Raw genomic sequence first — 16,079 nt, 5'->3', positions numbered from 1 at the left:
CTTCCTCACCCAAGTAGAGAGAAGTGTGTTGTATAGATCACGTCACTACAATGACGTAATCTCGTAACTGCTTCACGTACTTGTCCTTGTTTATATCATTCAAACCCATCATCTCTCACCCAATTGCAACGTTATTAATTAGTATCTTTCTTTTACTCTTTTCACCCTTGCTCGCCTCTTTAACATATAAATATACGATTCTATGTTGAATTTGTAAGGCAAATTTCGTATACTATATATTACTCAACTAAGTTGTAAAACTTCAAGGTTTCTCATCCCTTAAATTAGGAACAAAAATTTCTTAATTTCCTAATTATATAATAGGCATATATAGCCAAAGGAAAATATATTCTCATATGTATAAATCTCCAAAAACTAAAGGACTAAAGAGGTGGGGACAAAGGTGTTTTAGTCTTTTTGTTCATGAGAAGTTTCGTGTGACGACGACTAATTCTCTCCTTTAAAAGAGAGTCGCCAGACGGATAGGAATATTTGGGTGCCTTCTTCACTCTCCAAAACTATCGTTTTCACTTTTGTAAATGTATCCAAAACAACTTGAGCTATACAAGTACGCCCTAGATACCATGAACAAGAACGAGAATGTGGAGAGAAAGGAGACGATGAGGATCGATGATAGAGGAAGAGAAGACGAAGAGGACGAAGAGAAGAAGATTGATACCTTCTTTAAACTCATCAAGAACTATCAAGAAGCACGAAAACGTCGACGAGAAGAGCTTGCTGAAAATTCTAGCGGCGTTAGGAAGAAATCAAACAGCGGGGAGAGGTCCGCTGTAGCAGTTCCGGCGTTTCAGCCGGAGGATTTCTCTCAGCGTCGTACGGATTTGAAGCCATTGATGTCTGTTTTGGATCACAAGGAAGATAGTACAAAGGTGAAAGAAGAAGAAGAGACACAAGAACAAAAAGAAGACAAGGCTTTGGATCTTAATCTTACATTGTAGTTAAACTAATCTATTTTCAATTTTTTTCATGCTTCATTTATGAGTTGTGATTAATAAATCTCTCATTTGACTAAACTCAAACGTGTGTCGGATCATATCAAAACCTTAAAAAGAATAAGCTCAAACTCAAAGAATCATGTAAGAAAACATCCTGTTAGATATCTACTCAAGATGTCTAGATTTTGTATAATTTTTCATTCTCTAGATCAAATTTCTAACAATATAAACCAATTAAATTTTGTATAATAAAAGCAAAACCGGAATAACCGTAGCAAAACTAATAAAAACTTTATTATTCCGTTAGCTAGAAGCCTAGAACTGAATATATTGTTAAATTTGTTTTAATTTTATAGAATATCTTTAAAAGTAATTTTTTTTTACTGCCCGGATTTGATATATAGTCAAATACAAAGATTGTTTGAAGTTTTTAATTGCATAAACAACAAGAATCGAAGGTCAAAAAGAAAAAGAAAAAAACAACAAGAATCGGACAACTACTGATTCAAAAGTCAACTAGTTGACTTTAATTACGGTTGATTCCTGGGATCTTGATTCTTGAAACAGACGAATTTACACAACTCGTAACTCTTAAACTTCAACTACTTGACTTTTGAAACTCTCTCAGTCTCTCTTAAGGCCTCTCCCTGTGATTTCCAAAGCTAAAACAAAAGTCAACTTCGTTGCTAAAACCAGAGAAATGGGGATGACTCTGGGAAAGCCATTTTCCATTTTTTCCCAAGAAATCGAACCGAGAATAGTGTTGTTCGGTCTCGACGGTACCGGAAAATCATCAATAATGCACAAACTCAAAACCGGAGAAACCCTTACCACGAACATGCCAACCATTGGTAAGTAATACTTGATCAAACACATTGTTCTACATGAGTTCTTAATAAATGGATCACTGCTTCTAGGATTTGAAGTGGAAAGCATAAAATACAAAGATTCAACCTTATGCTTTTGGGAAGTGGGAGGTCAACAGCGTTACAAGGTACGAGAAAAAGTTGGTTAATTTTAGAAATATGAAGATTATACCTGATACTGGATTATTGGAAACAACACTCCAGATTACTCCATTATGGAAACATTACCTCCGAGAAGTAGCAGGGCTTGTGTATGTAGTCGATAGCACAGACAGAGATCGAATAGAAGAGGCGAAAGGTTTTCTTAACATGGTGATTGATGAGGTTGGTAAAATACAAAAACCTGTCTTGTAAACATTGAGCAAGTCACATAATCCGATGTTTGATGCTATGAATAACAGATACAAGGGAGTGTGCCGGACAGTGTGGCTATTCTTGTATATGGAAACAAGCATGAAGTTCCTGGTGCTATGTCTGCTTCTGAGATCACTATCAAGCTTGATCTCGCTTCTCTTCGGAAAAAAAACTGGCAGAGAAACTGGTGAGAAGATAAGAAAATCTTTCGCGACTCTACTTTTGCGAAGAGGATTCACTTCTTTTAATGATCCGTGTGTTGATTTTCGCTTGTCAGGCATACCCAGAGCTCATGTGCACTTTGTGGTGACGGTTTACATGAAGGACTCGACTGGCTCTTGAAAAATGCGAGAAGAATGTAGGATTTGTTATTGCGAAATCTCTGTACCGAATATAGCCATTTTCTGTTTCAGGTTATTAACCTTGTCGTGCTTATTTGCAAGCTCCATCAACAACTTGATTCTTTTAAAGGAGACATTACTCGGTCTATGACCTTTCTCAACCATCTCAAGCAAACATTTCTCAGCCTCTTCGACTTTAGCCAAATCACAAAGCAAATCCAGAAGCACATCCGAAACCAGACTATATGAACCAAAACCTTTTATCACCATATCTTCCCACAACTGCAATGCCATATCCACTTTCTCGTGTCTCTTAAACATCTTAATCAAGAACATACAGGACTGGGTGTTCGGCAAACACCCATTTCCCAACATTCTCTCATACAGCTCCCAAGACCGTCCCAAATCATTTGCCAACGATAAGACACGGAAGAACAGATTATAAGTAGTTGCGTTCGGAGACAAACCATTCCTCACCATCTCATCCACCAACATATCCGCATCGCCAAGCCTCCTCGCTATGCAAAAATTCCTAATGGCAGCATTATAAGCGGCAACATCAGGATAACATCCATACTCCTTCATTTCCTTTAAAACCTCTCTAGCTTTATCAGGCTGGCCGATTAACCCCAAACCACCTATAATAGTTGTGTAAGTTATAACATCAGGAGTTTCATCCTCCTCGCGCATCTTATCTATCAGCTTATAAGCTTTCTCCATCTCTCTATCCTTGCAATACACATCAATCAAAGAGTTATACGTAACCACATCAGGCTTTAGCCCCTTTTCCTTCATTTCCTTGAAGAAAGCATCAGCTTCTTCCGATGATTTCCAACCAGATAAAAGTATGTTAAAAGTCTGCAAATCAGGCTGAAACTGATCCTTCAAACTATGATACACATTCCTAGCATCAGTCATACTCTTCTCTTGGCAAAGAGTTCTCAAAAGGGCATTAAAGCAAGCCGTGTCGAAGAAATCAGGAACCAATCTCTTAAACTTCCAGAAAGACTCAACAGTTTGTCTAACGGAACACAACTTAGCAACTCTACCTAAAACGACTTGCATGGTCCTTGGCGATATCAAAGATCGATCCTTTCGCTTAGTCTCAATCAAAATCTCCCAAATTTGATCGAACTTTCTACTTCTACCGAGAATATAGAGCATTGTGTCTAGAGAAAACGACGAATGATTAAACCCTCTTCTAGCACCAGCGTACCTGTAAAACTCTAGGGTTTGAAGTGGGTTCCCGTGACTAAACCTAACCCTTTTTAGGACCTTATCGATTAAGTCCTTCGACAAGTGGATTCCACTAGAGCTCAACGATTCATTCAACTCTCCTTGCAGATTTGATCCATTGATCATCCGGTAAACAGTTTCGGCGTCATCATCTTCACCTACAGGAAGCTTCGGATCCGATAGTGCCACGCTGTGAAGAAACGATACAGAGAGACGGAAACTGTAAACGTGGTGAGAAGCGCACTGAGAAGATAGTGGCTTCAGGATCATCATCATCGTTTCAACCAAAATCTGAGCTTTGGCTTCAATTCGGACAAGAACGCCTCAGGTATGGCGTATCGAGGTGAAACCGAAGCCTCTGTATCAAACTAATTCAGTAACCAGAATCGTTGTCTACGTCTCTTTAGTTTAGGTTAAAGACGAGAGAGAGAGAGAGAGACCGAATCAAACCGCGATAACTTAACCAAAATCCTGATTTGGTGATTTTAACCATAAAAACCGGCCCGAAGCTCATGTGCAATCTGTGGTGACGGTTTACATGAAGAGAGAGCATTAATGCAGGCCGTGTCGAAGAAATCGGGAACTAATCTCTATGTAAACCGAACCAAAATTAGTTCTATCATATGATTTAGCCGGTTGTAGTTGACATGAAAAAGAAATAAGTTTTAGGCCCATTATAACGAAGCCCATTTTCAACCCTTTCGAGCCCAATGTAACTACGGACGATGTTCTTTAGTCAAAAATTTCGAAATCCTAGCCGTCAAAGTAGGCTTCGAGGCCCAACCGAGTTTGCTTGATACGCAGGTAATTATCTCGCTCCTGATCTTACTGTGTGAACGAAGGTAAAATGGTCTTTCTTTCTTTCTGTTCCGCGGGTTTCTGAACAAATAATAACAACCAATTTTCCCAATATGGAAATTAATTATTGAAATCTAAGGAAGGCTGAGGTTGTGTGCCATAAAGTTCATTAGTTTCTCTTCAAAAATAGACACTTTTTTTTATTTGGTTTCTTCAGCTGGAACCGAGCTGCTATTGTTGACTTTATCTGTAGTATTTTCCTCTGACACTTTGAAGAAAGTGTAAGACAGTATCAAGTTGTTGATTCCGTCCATTCTTGGATCAGTCTCAAACTCAGGGTCAATGTAGAAGAAGACCTGCCAAACAAGTGCAAGCAGGTTTCAGTGGACTCTTGATTTTATTTGAGGAAAATATCACACAGAACCAAGAACAAAAGAGTGCTCACTGGCATGTCGATTTGCTCTCCGGGAAGGAGTCGCTGCTCCTCAAAGCAAAAACATTGTATCTTGTTGAAGTAAACTCCTGCCTGAAGAAACCAATATAAAATTTTGAGAATCGATTAACATATGTTCCATGGGAAGTCGATAGGGCACTCTAATATGTACCTTCATGGGAGTGACATTGTATGTAGAGACTCCGGTTATTGGAGCTGAACTTTTGTTTTCAGCAGTGTAAAAAGCGAGTGCACTTTCTCCTGGCTTTACTCTAACCTATAAGAAAGTACCAAAACCAAAGACATCCCTTAGATAAACATTAACAAGTCACAACATACTTCTTTTTTTAATAGAGAAGTCACAACATTCTTCTTCACATATAAAGTCTAAACCTCTCTTTGAGTTGGCGTGAATTTCCATTGCATCCCATCTGCAACATCAGCATTGAACTGCACCACAATCTCCCTGTTTACGGGTCAAACAAGGTAAGCTATAAAGAAAAGTTATGATTATATGAATAGTTTTAAGAGACAGACGAATACACACCTTTCAGTGACGGTACCAGATTCTGAGTGCCTAGCAATCTTCTCCTCAACAGTCTATAGATATAAGGTCAAACGAAAAACAACTGAGAAAGAGATAATACAACGAACTGAAACCTCAGAGAAGAAAGGGAGAAACAAAAACGATATATACCTCTTTGCGCTGAACAGTACCTCCATACCCAGTAGCTTGGCAGAATGTTCTATACAATGGCACAGCAGCGTAAGTTAGCCCCACCATGCCAAAGACAACAGCAGTGAGGTAATAGAGCATCTTCTGTGATTTGGTTTCTGTTGGAGAGTGAGTAGAATACTGGCGATGGGCACCGAGTAGCATCGACTTAGCAGTAGCAGAGTGCGAATTCAAGCTCCATGAAGAAGAACTTCCCCAAAACAGTCTCTTGCTTCGGAGGTTCTGCTCATTGCCTTTAAAAGCTCCATGAGTGTAATAACGAGAGCATAAAACAACCCTACATTGAAAATTAAAAAATCGCATCAGCATGCATTTCTCACAAACTCCATTCTATAAAAATAACAGAAATAGAACTTTCTTTGAGGAATTTTAACAAACAGTTCATGTGCGTGCATTATCAGGTAAGATTCAATTACCTCGGAGGCTGCGATGCCCGATGAAGGTTCTCTAAATAAGAAGAAATCCGAGTTCCTCTACAAACCTTCGACCAAGACATGGCCGAAAATCAATTAATTTCAATCGATTGAGACAATGAGACACCACCACACAAAAACACTATCTGCACAAGAAACACAAACCCAGATGACATTACTTGAAACTTCCAATTAATTTCAACGCCAAGTACATGAAAAATTCGAATCAATTTTCTTTTTCCTCCCTCAAATTCCGGCGTCGGAAAAAACAAATCAGCCGAGGCCATGGCCGATCGTAACCGAATCAGAGACCAACGACGTAGCCAGAGTCGATTAAACAGTGAAAACTGTGAAAGAGGAAGAACGCAAAGGGGGAGGAAACAAGAGAACAGAAGAACTAACCGCTGAACGATCGGCGTTCGTGTGTCGTCGGCGGGAGAGAGATCAAACACGTCGTCACTGGTAAACAAAGAAACAACAAAAACACACTTTTGTGGATTAAAAAAAGTCAACAAGTCAAACAATGACTTGTCTTGTTGTCTGGTAAAAAGATAAGTCGGTTCAGTTCTTAAAAATTATTCACATACGTTTGTTTACTCATATTTATGTAAAGCTCGGCGAATGGCCCACTAAGGCCCAAATAATGCATATACTTTCAACAAACAAAAAACTGGAGTATTTGACACTTCATACTTAATTAACCACCAATTTTGGATTAGTGCATGCTGTCATTGAAGATACAAATATTTCCCAGATCTCTAATGTTATTAAGAAAATATTTCATTTATTGTGTTAGATCTCTCTAATAAGAATCTTCACATTATTACACACAGAATGTTAATGATATACATTCCATAAACTTAATTAGTCACATTTTTACACGTCTAAAAAGTGTCTAAGCCTAGAAACTTTGTTACAACATGGCGGAGAGAACTCGCCGTCCGAATGATGTTGTAGTCACAATCCTAGTGGCCATCGTGATCCTCGCATCTCCGATCATAATTAACGCCGCAGATTCCATTAAATGCACACCTTGTCTCCCAAAACCGTCGCCTCCGCCACCACCTCCTTCTTGTCCTCCCCCGCCTTCACCCCCTTCACCACCGCCGCCGAAAATTTCCTACTGCCCACCATCACCTCTGCCGCCACCGCCTCCGCCTCCGCCTACTTACATATACGCATATCCGCCGGGAAACTTGTACCCCATAGACCGAGACTTTGGAGCGGCGGCTGCAAGAGAAAGCTTCAAGGTGGTGAAGCTTTTCGTTTCTGGGGTTATGGTTTTTATGATACTTTGATTATGATCAGAACTTATTCATTTTTTTTTGTTTTCGAAATTTCATAGGGCTTCGCATAAAGATTTTGTTAATTTTGAACGGATTGTGGTATGTTCTAGCTACGTATAATATCTCTTTAGCTATCACTGTCCAATAAAAATATATGATCGCTTGAGAGTTAATTTTTCTAATTAGGATCGTATTCTGTTACGTTACAATTTATAATTACAGATTTGTCCGCGGCAACCATTAGAGAGGCCTTAAATGAAACCAAGTATATCTTTTTTTTTTTGGGGTTTGTAACCAAGTATACCTAGGAAGCCGATTTTGTATAAAGACTTGAAGAGTGTTAATTTGTGCGAGTATGATATTACTATTAGTAACATGATGGTGTGTTATGGAGAGAGTGAGTACAAGTTTAGTGGACGAGTCTATATTGCGATCTGACGCGTTTCATATTATGGTCCAGATTTTGACCGATTAGATCAGAGAAACTCAAACTTTTTCATCAAAAGTCCTTTTATCGACTGTGTGTGATGGTAGACGCGTAGATGGAGAAAAAAAGAAACTAATAATAACACTTGTTATGGAAATGTTGTCTTAGTATTTTTTTTGGCAAAATATATATATTATCCATTCTTTCACATGTGAAATTTTTAATATGAAAACGACCAAAACTCAATACAGTATAGTTTCCCCCCTATTTTCTTTCCTATTTTTCATCTAAAAGTATACATTACCCATGGTATGACTTTTTTGTATAACAAAGCAACAATCTTTTTTTCTTTTCAAAGAACCAAAAAAAAAAACATCTAACTCTTTACCGATATTTATAATTTATGAAGTCTTGAAAAACTCGAGACGAGGAACACCTAAACGAAGAGAGTACGTAGCTTTTTTGTAGTCACCCCATGTGAACGAATTATACCGCGGTGGGTTGTTCGGCGACACCATCTTTGGCAACGGTGAAATTTTTGCCTCTAACGGTGGCGCTGCAAAGTACATCGCCGACATACGAGGCTTCTTTGCTGTGTTTGCTAATACCCTGTGCCTCACGCTAGTGAATCTCCCATTCGTCAATGCCTGTATTCAGAGAGATTGATTCATTAATCAATTGATTGATGAAACATAATAGTAGATATTTATGTGTTGATTATGATTATGATAAGACATACCTGAAGGCAGTCACCGACCAATACGAAGAAGCATGTAGGGTCAGATGGGATTGGGATCCATAAGCCGTCACGTGAGCAAATCTCAAGTCCGTCTACGTCGTTAGATCTTAACACCGTCAGGATCTGAGGGTCAGAATGCTCTCCGAAACCTATTTGGCTAACGCCTCTCACCGCGTACGGTGCAGGTGGATAGTGATTTACCCTCAAGATCGAATCGCTACGTACGTCTCTGATCAGCTCGCTCACTTCACTTGACCTCTGCCCCCATAATTTCTCGACCGTCAGATCTATGATCTCACATGCCAAATCTTTGACCGCGCGTATGTACTCGTTCGTCGCTGAGCTATAAAAGAGAAAACAACACGTGGTAAATTTTATCAAAACGCACTCATCAGTTGACAGAGAGACAAATTGCGAATTATTATTCTTTTTTTACGATCAATATCAAAAAGAGAGAAAAGACATGAGATTGTGTTCAGAGGAATGTTCGAAAGTGAGCGATTCCTTATTTTACAAGTTGTCATTTAAAAAAATGATGAAGAAAAAAAACCAGTCAAAGCTTGATTTATTGACGTTTCGAATTTTGATTCTTTGACCTCTCAAAGTGTGTTTTTTTCTTTCTTTCTGTGTTCATGCACAATCTTCCACTAATTGACCAAGTCTATTCAACAATTGTTATTTATATTAGTATTATATTGTAACGTTGGTATTAACATGGAGCCCATGAATGATATTTTAAAATTCGATTCCCACCAAGATTTTAACAAAAATATAGTTTAAAAAGGTAAGCTTATGCCACCAAACTAAGGGAAAAAATAAAATAAAAGAGTTTGATTAAATCAAAACCATGTCGCAGTCAAGGTTGCAAAAGCACTTTTCACAAAACTTGATATTTATTTTTGATAAATCTAGAAGAAGAAGAGAAATGGCTGGCATCCTAATTATAACCACATATATATACCCTACAATATACATATACTTTGAACCAATAACAAAATCCAATTGCTATATATAAGTATTATTGATTTACAACAAACTATCAGGTGAACCGGCATTAGGTTGGTAATGATTAATTTAATTATGTACCACTAATATTTTTTTTATTTTTTTTGTTAAGACAAACGATATGGGAAACTTTAGTGGCAATAAAGGAACAAAGACTGATAATAATTAAAAAGCCGTGTCTTGTGGTCATTATCCATTATTCGACATTGCATCTCTCTCTTTTTAGGTATCTCACAAGTCACATTGTCACACAATCCACATCAATTTCAATTTCAGTCGGGTCAACTTTCATACACTCACACACATAGACATATACAAATATTTATAATCAAATTTATTTTCTAGACGCAACAATATAGATTGCTCAGTTCCACAAACATACCTATATGGTTTTTAATTTTCTCATGCACAAAAAATACTATAGGTTCAATAAACCAATTATATACACAAAAGTATGTCAAAGACAAATCTTTATAGCTTTATAAATAAAAGTTGGTGTTTCTAATAATAACTAGTAACGAATACACACCATACAAAATAATGAAATATGTTAAAGAAGAAGCAAGTTTTGTAATATGTACGTACCTGAACTTGAAGGGATCGTCATGGGAGATAGTCTCAGATTTGTCAACGACAGCTGTCGGGTTTGCGTGGAGAAGAAGATACTCAAGCTCACCTAAATCGCCGTTAAACCCGATGTTCTTGCATCCGTAACCGAACGGACTCGCCGGACCTGCCCTTAGCTTATCAGATTCCGGTTTGTTAAAGAACTCTTCTCCTTCGTGCTCGAATCTCGTTATGATATCCGGTTTAACTCCGTGGTTTATCACCTTGAAAAACCCGTTAGCCTCGCAGGCCTTCACGATCTCCTCCGATAGTTTTGATCGGTCGTTAATAGAGAAATCGATCACCGGAAAGTTATATTGCGGTGAAGGTTTCGCTATCTTTCCTGTGGTTCGAAAGGGCGTTGAAGATGGCAAGACCATGTCTTCTTTTCAAAGAAACAAATATAGACTTTATGAAAGAAAAAAATATTAGGAAGGAATGAAATCAGGAGGTTTTGAATCTGAATGAAGAGAGTGAGAGTAGTCTATATATATATAGTGTATGGGGAGAGTAGAAAAGGTTGAATTTGTATAAAATAAAAATAAATCGAAAAGTCTTTTTCGGATTTAGTTTTTAAATGCTACGGTTTCCATACGGTTGACAAATGGGGAAAATTAAAGTAATCGTTTCATCATACATATCGCGTAAGGTGGGCATGTCATCAATGGGGACGGTCGACTTTTTTAAAAAAACACAAAATTATTGCCAACGATAGAGATGAAGCTTGTCTATTTACGAGAGTACTAAACATTTTTATCTCTATCAAGATGTTATTTTAACCACAGGCCTTATGCATTTATCCGCCTAACCATATTCTTAATTTAGGCAAGTTTTTTTTTTAATTTTTTTTTTTTTTTTAATACTAATTCAGTTTTTGGGAACATTCTTTCGCAACCTTGTTGCTATAAAAAACCGGGTAGTTTGAAATTTGGTGGTAGGAGGAAATTAAGATGTTGATGTTCAGTTCTTAAAATAACATAAAGATTGCGCACTTATTGCCTAAAACACCGTGTTTGGTTACTCATAAGACTCGCGTATATTTTAATAATACTTGATTGTGTTTTCTATACTAGTAAATATAATTGGGGCCTTATATTATTAAATACTACTCTACAATAGAAGTTGGATCAATTATTGTTGTGACTTAAATTGTCAAATACTATAGTCTATAGGAGAAGTCCGATTTTTAAATGTTAAAGTTTGGCATAAGAAGATAACAACAGTTAATGATTTGTTTATATACGACTTAAATATATCAGTTTGTTTATATCCAATAATAGTACACTTCTCTTAATTTATTGTTAAGAGAGAATTAAGATAGAGTAAGGCAACGTAGGCTAGACATAGATCACGGTAGATATATGTTGTTAAATGTAACCAACAAAATGTATAACATTTGTCTTTCGATAAAAACATAGGTATTTTCTGATGGAGAGAAGAAAAGAATAGAAGAGGCGCGTGGAAAGAGAGAGAGAGAGTCACAAGGGTGAGGGGATGGGGCAGGTGTAAGGCTGATATGTCGGCACGTAGTAGACATGGTCAACCATGACGGCTCTTATTAGCCGTCCGATTAACAAAACTAAAACACTCTTTGTCCATTCATAGCCCATACATACATAAACATTTTGTTCTTTCAATTATTATTCTCTCTCTTTCTCTACCAATACCTAGTACCTACCCATTCATAAACATTTTTTTCTTTTTAAATATTTTTTTGGGACTTCGATTATAAAAGATGTATTTGTTTAAAAGCTTAATTATGTTCCAGTTATACCTCTTTTCTCGTACAATGCAGAACTAATAATTTTTCTATTTGATTGTTTGTTCCTCGAATGTTAAAAGGAACTAGACTACACAACACAAGTCATCTATCCAACAAATCGATGTTTTCATTACTTGAGTTGTTTGTATGTTAATCTAGGTTCACAGATACTCGCATTGGGTAATCTGTATATATACTATATATTTGTATGTTTAACAACAAAATGTGAATGAAACTAGCTAGAGAGATATGGATGGATACATTCGATTCATTCGTCCAATTTCCTATAAACATTCAAGAAATAAATAAAAATATAGAAAAGAAGTATGGGGAGAGAAGTTGACCAGAGACAGGATGGATCAATGGAACATGTCATCTGACATATTCAGCCGACATTATCCCCATGAATGAAACATACACATCGGTTATGTCAAAACCTAACTCTCTCGTTTTAAAATTTTGGTGACCATTTGTTAAAAGATTTCTCTGTTAGTTTATCATTTAATTATACGTCTCTTCTTGTATTTATAAATACATATCTTAGATCAATTATGAGTTTAAAGTAGACAGTCGGTCACCCAACTCCGAGACATCCAATCTGAGGTCTCTGTTTGATTAATTAATTTCATTTCATTTTTTTTGGTTGTATTCTATTTATTCATTACCATTTTTAGCTATTAATTATCACCATTGTTAAATTATGTAGCTGGCATAAATACTAATATCAATACCGATACAAGAAAATACCAAATTCGATCGTACAATATTTTCAGGTTTATATCATAATTTAGTATTAACAATATACCAGTGACGTTTTAGGAGTTCTCAAAATGAGTTCTTCAATGTACATAATTTTAAGATGAACCTGCGTTGCGTATATATGCACGAATCAATTGATATTTTTTTGTAAGGCGTGATTTGGGCTACTGTCGGAACATGAAATATGATTACGTGACGTGGATAATGCATTGTATTAATTAAGAAAAACAAAGGTTAGGTTTGTCATTAAAGTAGTAGTAATAAGGTTGTGGCAATGGCATGCAAAGAGCCGGGCGACACAAACTACAAAAAGCAAATGGGGAGGGCACATGCGTGGGGGATGGGATGAGCACAACAACGGCCGTTGGAATCTCTCTTTGGTCGTTGAAACGCTTTTTCCTCCCTTCTTAAAATATCAAAATTTACTTTATTAATATTATTATTATTATTAGATAAACTTTGATACAAGAAGACATGTAGTCAACACTATGCTTCCGACATAGTGTCATGAAATTAATGTGGGGAGAATTGAGTAAGAATATCATATGATTACCAATATATTAATTATAACGTGCATTTATAGTTATATATGTATATACCTTATGTAAGTAAATATGACGTTTTTGTAAATAATTATAATTGTGACAAAACATTATTCACTACAATTTGTAATCACTGATTGGATGAAAGAGTGCAAGCTTATTAATAATATATATATGCAGGGGCGGAGGTAGAGGGTTAGTAAGGGTGTCAATTGACACCCATGAATTTACAAAAAAAAATTATTTACTTGTATTTTTTTAAACAAAATTCAGAAAATAGATAAATATATGGTTATTGACCCCCATAAAATAGTTAGAAATATGTTTACTGACCCTTACCAAGCAATTTTTTTTAGAGAATTTGGTAATTAGATAAAAGTTGACCCCTATAAGAGTAAATTCTACCTCCGCCACTGTATATATGTGGTATTGTAAGATGATATTTAGGCTAGTTAATCAAGTAATAATACTATGTACTATTATTGTTGTAAATGGTCGGCTAGTGTGTTCAGAAAATGCATTAATGTCTTCTCATTAAATGACTAACTTTTAAACCTTCATGTCCGATATATATCTTCCCCTTTCCATATCAAAATTTTATGGGAAATACAAATACTTAATTAGACCGAGCCCATTAAAACGAAGCCCAATTTCAAGCCGCCCTTTCCACATCTATCGGTGGACCAAGCTTGCTTATTCATCAGGTAAATTTCTCGCTCCTGTTTCCTCTGTTTCTTTTGAAAATTCATTGGAAACCATTACTACCGCCGTACGTGTTCCTCTCTCGGTAGCTTTAATCTATCTCTCTGAGTAGTGCTGTTTCTGATGATGTTTGATTTACGTTCTAGATTAAAGACCTTACTGCGATTTACTTTCCTTAGTTTTTTATTTTATTATTTTTTCGTTCAAGAGTCGTCTCGCGAATGATGAAGAAGGCTACGCAGGAGGAGGAGGTTGTGGCTGTAACAAACGTCTTTTGGGACATCAATACGTGTCCGGTTCCCGATGGCTGTGATCCTCATCTGGTCCGTCCGTGTATTAAACGGCTTTTGGAGAAGAATGGCTACCGTGGAGAAGAATGGCTACCGTGGTCCTTTCACCGTCACTGCCTTTGGAAAACTTGCGGACGTCCCTATTGACATGCTGAGAGGAGTCTTTTCCAGTGGAATCGATCTTATCCTTGTCCCTTTCGGTTAGTATCTTCTCATCCTTTTGCTTTTCTCTACAGTAATGGATGTTGAAATAGATCGAGAGAGTCTCATGTCTTTTTGTTTTTCTCAAACAGGTACCTCAGACATTATCGAGATAATCGATATCACCGAGAGCAATCCACCTCCAGTTAATTTTATGGTCATATCGGATCCAAAGGCCTGCCCTGATTTAACTCTGTTTCTAAAATCAATGTCCTACAACCCTCTCCAGCCGTTTCCATATCATCTTTCTATGGAAACCTTACTTGAGGAAGATGCGTGTTTGTCCTCTCTCACTTTGTTGTTGTATTATAAATAACCACCAAGTTAATCTGTTGCTTGACCAAGTGGCTACTTTTTTCCCCCAAACATATTCAGGTGGAGTTCCCGCAGAAACTACTGACTCTGTCTCATGGGAGTGCTTAGTATGCTGCGCCCCTGATCCTCCTGGCCGAAGCTTTGATACTTTCGAAGCACATCTTTCTAGTGAAGAACATCATGAAGAGGTGGTAAGTATCCTATCATTGCAATTGTCCCATCTGGTTTTTCAGTCAAACACCCTACTTCCTAGTTTTGACCTCTTGTTCATTTGTTCTTGCTTCAGTTGTTGATGCAGACTAGGGGGCCTACTGTGCAACCGGTTCTTGATTTGCATCTAAGCAGACTTGTAGAGGCACCCTTACTTACCCAATGTGGGGATAATATGGTAGACTGGGAGGCACCCTTACTTACCCAATGTGGGGATAATATGGTACCCAATGTCTTTTGGGACATTAATTCGTGTCCGGTTCCCCCTGACTGTGATGCTAGTATGGTTGGTCCGTGCATCAAACGGTTCTTGAAGAAAGAAGGCTGCTCTGGTCCTCTCCATCATTGCCATTGGAGATCTAACAGACTTTCATCCTGGCACACTCTCTGAAGTCTTTTCCAGCGGAATCAGTCTTCATTATGTCCCCTACGGTTAGTATATTCTCTCGTTCTACAGTATTTCCTTAATTAATAGAGAGTGTTTTAAGACTTAAGTTAGAAATTTTTGAAACAGGTTCCTCAGACATTGAGAAACTCATTTATGACTTTTCTTCTTGTTCTGGACCTCCACTTAACATAATGGTCATATCCAACTGCAACAACTTTGCTTGTATGCCTGACTTTATACAACAGAGATTCAACCTACTAAAAACCTTTTCCAAATGATTCTCTTGAGAGACTTATTCTCGCAGGTGTGTGTTTGTCCTCTCTTGAAGTGTTGTTCAAAATAACCAGCAAATATACTTTTCAACTGACAACTCTTTCTGTATTTCCACAGACTCAGGGTATCTTAAAGAGGATAATTGCAGTGAATATTTATGGTTTTGCTCACTATGCAACGACAGGAAATTTGTCCATGCGACCACGTATTTGAGTTCTTTTCACGGAAGCTTTGAACCTGTTTCCTCCTTTGAAAGATTCATCTGGCATCTCCATGGTTCAATTCATCGATGGAAGGTAATCAGGCATTCTAGCCAAACTGTAACGATGACTTGTTCATTTTGTCAAACAAGCTCTTTATAAGTAGTTTACCTTTCTCACTTTGTACCCCTTGTTGTCTTTTTTTTCTTCTGACTGTTGATGCTCATTTCAAGCAGATGTT

At 37.2% G+C, this 16,079-nt stretch overlaps 7 protein-coding genes across 8 annotated transcripts; 4 read left to right on the top strand and 3 right to left on the bottom strand.

Annotated features, from left to right (window-relative positions):
• Positions 1–509: 509 nt before the first annotated feature.
• Positions 510–1,055, top strand: LOC17896712 (protein NIM1-INTERACTING 1). The gene has a single exon (XM_006305710.2). The coding sequence runs from the start codon at positions 540–542 to the stop codon at positions 957–959; it is 420 nt and encodes a 139-aa protein (XP_006305772.2). The 5' UTR covers positions 510–539; the 3' UTR covers positions 960–1,055.
• Positions 1,056–1,324: 269 nt separating this feature from the next.
• LOC17898691 (ADP-ribosylation factor 1) lies at positions 1,325–2,665 on the top strand. Its single transcript, XM_006305958.2, has 5 exons — positions 1,325–1,807; positions 1,874–1,950; positions 2,027–2,146; positions 2,224–2,363; positions 2,454–2,665. Exons 1-5 carry the CDS (start codon positions 1,657–1,659, stop codon positions 2,536–2,538), a joined length of 573 nt encoding a protein of 190 aa, XP_006306020.2. The 5' UTR covers positions 1,325–1,656; the 3' UTR covers positions 2,539–2,665.
• LOC17900496 (putative pentatricopeptide repeat-containing protein At1g02420) lies at positions 2,526–4,144 on the bottom strand. Its single transcript, XM_006303165.2, has one exon. It carries the CDS (start codon positions 4,027–4,029, stop codon positions 2,545–2,547), a length of 1,485 nt encoding a protein of 494 aa, XP_006303227.1. The 5' UTR covers positions 4,030–4,144; the 3' UTR covers positions 2,526–2,544.
• A 442-nt stretch (positions 4,145–4,586) lies between these two features.
• LOC17898366 (cytochrome c oxidase assembly protein COX11, mitochondrial) lies at positions 4,587–6,638 on the bottom strand. Its single transcript, XM_006305420.2, has 8 exons — positions 6,536–6,638; positions 6,137–6,279; positions 5,682–5,997; positions 5,532–5,584; positions 5,378–5,450; positions 5,157–5,261; positions 4,997–5,077; positions 4,587–4,907 (listed from the first exon to the last, which is right to left on the bottom strand). Exons 2-8 carry the CDS (start codon positions 6,214–6,216, stop codon positions 4,752–4,754), a joined length of 864 nt encoding a protein of 287 aa, XP_006305482.1. The 5' UTR covers positions 6,217–6,279; positions 6,536–6,638; the 3' UTR covers positions 4,587–4,751.
• A 415-nt stretch (positions 6,639–7,053) lies between these two features.
• LOC111828747 (glyceraldehyde-3-phosphate dehydrogenase, testis-specific) lies at positions 7,054–7,431 on the top strand. The gene has a single exon (XM_023777450.1). The coding sequence runs from the start codon at positions 7,054–7,056 to the stop codon at positions 7,429–7,431; it is 378 nt and encodes a 125-aa protein (XP_023633218.1).
• Positions 7,432–8,206: 775 nt separating this feature from the next.
• LOC17898674 (gibberellin 2-beta-dioxygenase 6) lies at positions 8,207–10,649 on the bottom strand. The gene is made up of 3 exons (XM_006303115.2): positions 10,176–10,649; positions 8,586–8,928; positions 8,207–8,493 (listed from the first exon to the last, which is right to left on the bottom strand). Exons 1-3 carry the CDS (start codon positions 10,574–10,576, stop codon positions 8,248–8,250), a joined length of 990 nt encoding a protein of 329 aa, XP_006303177.1. The 5' UTR covers positions 10,577–10,649; the 3' UTR covers positions 8,207–8,247.
• A 3,328-nt stretch (positions 10,650–13,977) lies between these two features.
• LOC17899354 lies at positions 13,978–15,928 on the top strand. 2 transcript variants are annotated; one of them, XM_006303148.2, is made up of 7 exons: positions 13,978–14,028; positions 14,172–14,451; positions 14,545–14,730; positions 14,828–14,958; positions 15,054–15,409; positions 15,492–15,669; positions 15,756–15,928. In XM_006303148.2, the coding sequence occupies exons 2-5, from the start codon at positions 14,265–14,267 to the stop codon at positions 15,366–15,368; spliced, it is 819 nt and encodes a 272-aa protein (XP_006303210.1). In that variant the 5' UTR covers positions 13,978–14,028; positions 14,172–14,264; the 3' UTR covers positions 15,369–15,409; positions 15,492–15,669; positions 15,756–15,928. The 2 variants fall into 2 exon arrangements, with proteins under 2 accessions (XP_006303210.1, XP_023646044.1); XM_023790276.1 differs by having other exon boundaries at positions 14,010–14,046; positions 14,170–14,451.
• Positions 15,929–16,079: the final 151 nt, after the last annotated feature.

Source organism: Capsella rubella, unplaced genomic scaffold (assembly GCF_000375325.1).
Source record: "Capsella rubella cultivar Monte Gargano unplaced genomic scaffold, Caprub1_0 scaffold_1, whole genome shotgun sequence".
In the NCBI taxonomy this organism is placed as follows: Eukaryota; Viridiplantae; Streptophyta; class Magnoliopsida; order Brassicales; family Brassicaceae; genus Capsella; species Capsella rubella.
This window is presented reverse-complemented; position numbering and strand designations above follow the sequence as displayed.